At 32.5% G+C, this 5567-nt stretch overlaps 1 protein-coding gene across 1 annotated transcript; it reads right to left on the reverse strand.

Moving 5' to 3' along the window:
• Positions 1–1676: 1676 nt before the first annotated feature.
• On the reverse strand, positions 1677–3093 carry LOC145075197 (transmembrane protein, putative (DUF2358)). Its single transcript, XM_079021499.1, has 5 exons — positions 2912–3093; positions 2593–2819; positions 2415–2495; positions 1976–2326; positions 1677–1867 (listed from the first exon to the last, which is right to left on the reverse strand). Exons 1-5 carry the CDS (start codon positions 3045–3047, stop codon positions 1766–1768), a joined length of 897 nt encoding a protein of 298 aa, XP_078877625.1. The 5' UTR covers positions 3048–3093; the 3' UTR covers positions 1677–1765.
• Positions 3094–5567: the final 2474 nt, after the last annotated feature.

Below are 5567 nucleotides of genomic sequence, written 5' to 3' on the forward strand. Positions count from 1 at the left end.
ATATGCACACACATATGTATGTGTGTTTTTATGGTATAGTAAAAATCTTGATTAGGTCCCGATTAATCCCTAGGCGCTACCCGACCGACTTGAATGTGTCTAGCGATTAATCTTTGCCTACAAAACGAGCGAAGCAGTAGTAGCGATGAAATTTGAACACTTTGAAAATTTTCTATATCAATAGTAACTATTTAACGAATGACTAATGTTCATTTAATCATATTAACCTATTTTGTTATGATATTAGTGGTATTTACGAACTTTGCTATGATTTTAGTCATATTTAATTTTTTTAAATTCAACGAATTAGCAAATTCTGGTCCCCTTTAATCTCTCGATTAATCCCCGTCTAGTTGATTAATCTTTTAACCCCAGTCCACCGACTAGCTAACATCGAACGATTTTTACAATCTTGGTTTTTTGTGGTTCTTTGTTCTCCTCAATCAGTTGATCCAGAAGGCAAAGGTTTTCAAGCGAACATGCGGTGATGACGACTATAAGGTTTGATGCGAACAATAGAGATGGCGGCGCACAAGGTGTGTGAGTTTACTGTTTCTTTACTTCGGTACCTTCTCCTGCAAGGAGGTAGTCACAACCCACGTGACAGATCCAAAGAAGGTGAGGCTTTTGTGAACAATGAAGCTTTGTATTGTATCAGAGAATTCATGTGGGTTTTTTAGGGTTTTAGACAAAGATGTAAGATGGTGGTAGGTGACGGCGTCTCACTAGAGGAAGTGAATACGGTGGTGGCTCAAAAACCCGGCGGTGGTGGTGAATAATTCTGGTGATGGTATCTAGAGAAAAGAGAGAGATATAGAGAAACGGATACTAGGTTAAGAGTTTAATAAGGTTGGGTGGGTGGGGCTATATATCTTTTTTTTAAAATTAAAAATAATAATAATAACTCTAAATTAATTGGAAAAGAAATACACAAAGAGCATTATGGGCGTCTCAGATCCTGCATGGACTAAATTCGCAACAAAACCGCATATTATAGACAAAGCGTGCAAGTTTTAAACAAACGATTGATAGTCCGAGTTAATTTTTAAAAATAGGGATCGAACGTGCATTTTGACACCTGCACAAGGGACTATTCGTATAATTTACTCTTTTTATTTCATGTTTTTGGATTTAGTCTTATGTGTAAGTGCCTGTGTACTTATTAATAGTGTCATTAACTTGTTGTGTCGACATGCATATCTCTGATAAGGAAATGAACATGTTTTGCAAGGCTCCAAGCAACTACAAGTAGGGGGAAGCTCCCGCGTCCCAACAATGCCATGGACAAGCTTCAAACTCGGATCATTTATTTTATCTCAAACGCCAAACATGTCGCCATAGAACCAACTTAGCTACACCCTTGAGGTAAATGTTTATATTATAAGCTTTTAATTAAATAAAAAACACATTTACCTAATATATAAATTGACTCACCGATAGCTCTCACATATATGAGAGTCGGGACTCTTATTTAGTTATGAACTTATACCATAAGCCTTAACATTTATTCAAAAGTATATGATATGATTTTTGTATTGTAATTTTATGACATCATTATTCTTCATGTCTTGATTTTTATATGTTACATATATGTGAATATGACGTTAGAAGTTGAACTTTTTTATACAGACGGAATTTATTGATCAACAATCAAAGTTTGATACAACGTAAAGGGATTCTTGCAGAAAATTTCTATATATATATATGGAAAATATAACGTATATGTAACCACATTTACACAGTTTATATCTCACTTACAGTGATTTTACAAAGTTGTCCTCAAAAACTGCACGAGGAAGTACAGAAGTGCAAGAAACAATGCCAGTTGGTATGCGTCTCTTTGAAACTCATCTTCACTTTGGAAAAACTACAACACACATGAAGATAGAAAGTCATATTAATTATCCAACGAATAATCAAAATTTTATAAACATCTTTATTTATTCATAACATTATTGAAGAAAAAAAAAAGTACCTTCAATGGATCACCAGAGGGATCTGGATAAATCTCCAAATTTTCTTTCTTTGATGAAAAGCGGCTTGACAAGTTCTTGACAGAATCAGAAAAATCTTTTGTAGATTCAACTACAGAAAATAAACGACGTGAAGCCCAGAAATATGCTTGAACAATTGTTGATGATGAAGATAAATCCCAAATCTCTTCATGTTCAATAACTTGACCACTAATCTGATTCAATGTAAACCGAGAGTTGACTTTTAGAATCACAGGTCCTCCTACACCAGCTACAACATTTTTAGGGTTTCCTTTCAGTGTCCATTTTATGCTCAATACACTTGTAGACAACATCGACATCTCCTGCACACTCTGCAATTCAACAGATTTTGGAAACGATTTCGCATTTGAAATTTTGAACAGAAATGATAAGATAACAATAGTATATGATGATCCTCACCACAGTAGGGTTATCTAGTGCATTGATCGACCATAGTGGTCTCTTGTACTTCTCACGACCAGTAAAACTTCTGACTGGATCCTGTAGTTCATGTAAAAGTGATATTAATTTACAATGAAAAAAAAATTTTGGTTGGAGATTATATGAACAGATGAAAATTTGATGATCAGATTCGGACCTTGTATTTGACTGAAACAGCATACGTTCCTAGAGCACGATTGCCATCCCGGAGCTCTAAGATGTCACGTACGAGTTGTCTAGCGGTGGCTTCAACAGCCGGACTGCTAATGCATTCGAATTCATTACAGAGCTCACCGAAGTCAATTCCGTCCACGATCTTATCAGCTTCTGACTTTCCGATTATAAGATCGGGAGATACCTCGGTTATTTTCGAGTCATTTGCTACTGCAGTAGATAATTTAGGGTTTGATTTCTATTACGATCGGAATGCAGATAGATAAGGACGTAAAATTAGGAAAAGTAATCAAAAATTAAACCTCGTACTGGGTAAAGACGGCGGCGGAGGGTGGAGAGTGAGACATGGTTGGTGCCGGAGCGGAGAGTGGCGGTGGCGGTGGTGATGGAGAGATTAAGGGAAACGGATGGTAGAGCGGAAGCAGTCGCAGTTGTCATCTCTGTAACTTCGCATTCTGCTTGTCATTTGGATTTTGATTTTTCTTTTTTCTTTTGCTGTGGATAATGTGTATTTTGTATGCTGGGATATGGAAATGCCACGTCATCAGGCCTAACTAACTTTTTGCCACTTGGAGTGGCTACGGGTTCATGTTATGGATCGCCTATTCGGGTTTAAATTTCAGGTCCAATTAAGGGGTCACCATTATTCATTTCCTACCAAATTATCTTGATATGGATTTTGTTTTTGAGTTTCGGTTATTTTGATTATCGTATTACTATAATATTTATTTGACACTTAGCTATCGATTTGAGTTATTCATCAATTATATATAGCATAAATATAAATAAAGATAAATTAAATCAGTCCGTTAACTACTCACGGGGCATCATGCCCATTTCACAACCCATATAACCATTTCTCAGCCCATTATCTGAAAAAAAGTAAAAGTGTTCGCCTAAATACTTCAGTCGTCTACTCATCCATTAAAAATCTTCATTTTTTACTTCATATGTTTGGTAAAATATTTCTCAATTTAACATTTCATTTTAGTAATATAAAGTTTAAGTTTATTAAAAAAAATGGTCTTTGAAGATTTTTAATATAAAGAGAACCACAATTTTCATATATAATCAGTAATTTCACATGTCACACCACAAACATCTAAGTTGTTGGGTTGTACTATAAATATCCTCTTAGTCAGTTTTACCCTCTTAATATCAATCTAATCAACATTTTTACTTTTGATTTGACATTATTCTTTATCTTTTTCCTTTTTTTTTTCATTTTTATCTTTTTCTTTTTTTGTTGTTTTTTCTGTTAATTTATATTATTATTATTATTACTATTATTATTATAAATTTCGATAACCATATAAATTCGGACAACATTTTAAAATTCCGACAACATTATAAATTCGGACGACATTATAAAATTCAAACGACTATATAAAATGGAACAAAAGTAAAGTTTGCTTTCAATCCGCTTAATGCATCACGCAAATGTAATATTGAACCCATTAATATATCTGTAATAAATAAAGACAAACTTTATTTTAGTTCCGTTTTATATAGTCGTTTGAATTTTATTATGTCGTCCAAATTTATAATGTCGTCCAAATTCTAAAATATCATCTGAATTTTAAAACGTTGTTCGAATTTTATATGGTTATCGAAAATTATAATAATAATAATAATAATAATAATAATAATAATAATAATAATAATAAGATTAAAATAAAAAAATTAAAAACAAATTAAAAACTAAAAAAATATGGATAAAACAAAAAAAACCACAAAAGACAAAAAAGTCACATCAATAGGGGTGGGATAGGAAAATGATGGGTGGTACTTATAGAAAAACCCTTTGTGGAATTAAATGGTTCTATGATAATTTATTGGTATAAAAATAAATATTTTATTTTATTAATAAATTAAAACAAAAGTTTTGAATTAAATTCCGGATTGAAAATTCATATCATGTAGGTGATGATTTTAAGTTTGTATTTTTTTATTGTTTTAATATTTTCTCAGAAACATTTTTTAGTGTTGGAAATCGTCATTTTCCATATCTAGAAAATAACGTTATTTTGCGATGACCATTTCTCAGTAAGCAAATGGATCTATTTTTCGTAGTGGTCATCTTTTGGTGTGGAAACTGACCACTTTAAAGTACCCTTTTGCGAAATAGTTATTTTTCACATTTGACTATTTCGTGTAGTGGGTTCATTTTCTTTTACTTGATCAGTATTTTATGTATGACAAATTTTAGACGTTTGAGTTGTTAGTAATTAAGAAAAAATCTCACTTATAGAAGTTTCGTCGTGTGTCAGGTGTTTGAGTGGAGATGTATGTATTGAAAATTTGTGGTAGTTTCGAATGTGGAAAGTTCAAATGCACATAAAGCAAACAAACATGAGCAATTCAATTCATTAATGTCCCTACTAGAATTTCCAAAATATGTTTGGAATAACCCTGAAAACAAACTCATATGGCATTGATTATTGACGGTTTTGTTGTTGTGCAATATATAGAATTAGAAAGATTAAGAATATATGTAATTTATAAACTCAAATATTGTTAGTGTAAAATAGTTTTTAGAAAGAAAAAAAAAGGAATAAGTGTTGGAATTAGATGATTAATTATAATCAACTACATATATTTAATATTGATGTGTAACACCTCCAATTTCAAAACCAAATTTTCATTTTTAAATTACCCAAAATATTGTTCATAAACCAAATCATTGGAAAATCACAAGTATCAAATACGAATCATCGTCACAAATATCAAAGTGCTACAAAATGCCCAGTAACAAAATCTCCCAGCGAGTGTGTACAATCATACATTCGCTATCCCGCGATCCTCAAAAGTACATGAAAAACATATAATCAACACATGTAAGCACAAAGCTTAGTAAGTTTCCCAATATATCTCATACGGCAGAACACATAAACAGTTACAGGTTATCACCAACCCTAAAGACTACACGAAGTCTCAGTGGGCAAACAACACACCCTC

The sequence above is a fragment of the Lactuca serriola genome, chromosome 9 (genome assembly GCF_051521515.1).
Source record: "Lactuca serriola cultivar US96UC23 chromosome 9, Lser_US96UC23_V15, whole genome shotgun sequence".
In the NCBI taxonomy this organism is placed as follows: Eukaryota; Viridiplantae; Streptophyta; class Magnoliopsida; order Asterales; family Asteraceae; genus Lactuca; species Lactuca serriola.

Coding starts and splice junctions, on each gene's coding strand:
- LOC145075197 (XM_079021499.1), bottom strand. CDS start 3,047: ATGACAACTGCGACTGCTTCCGCTCTACCATCCGTTTCCCTTAATCTC. Junction 2,496..2,592: donor CTGTTTCAGTCAAATACAAG/GTCCGAATCTGA, acceptor CATGAACTACAG/GATCCAGTCAGAAGTTTTAC. Junction 2,327..2,414: donor CACTAGATAACCCTACTGTG/GTGAGGATCATC, acceptor GTTGAATTGCAG/AGTGTGCAGGAGATGTCGAT.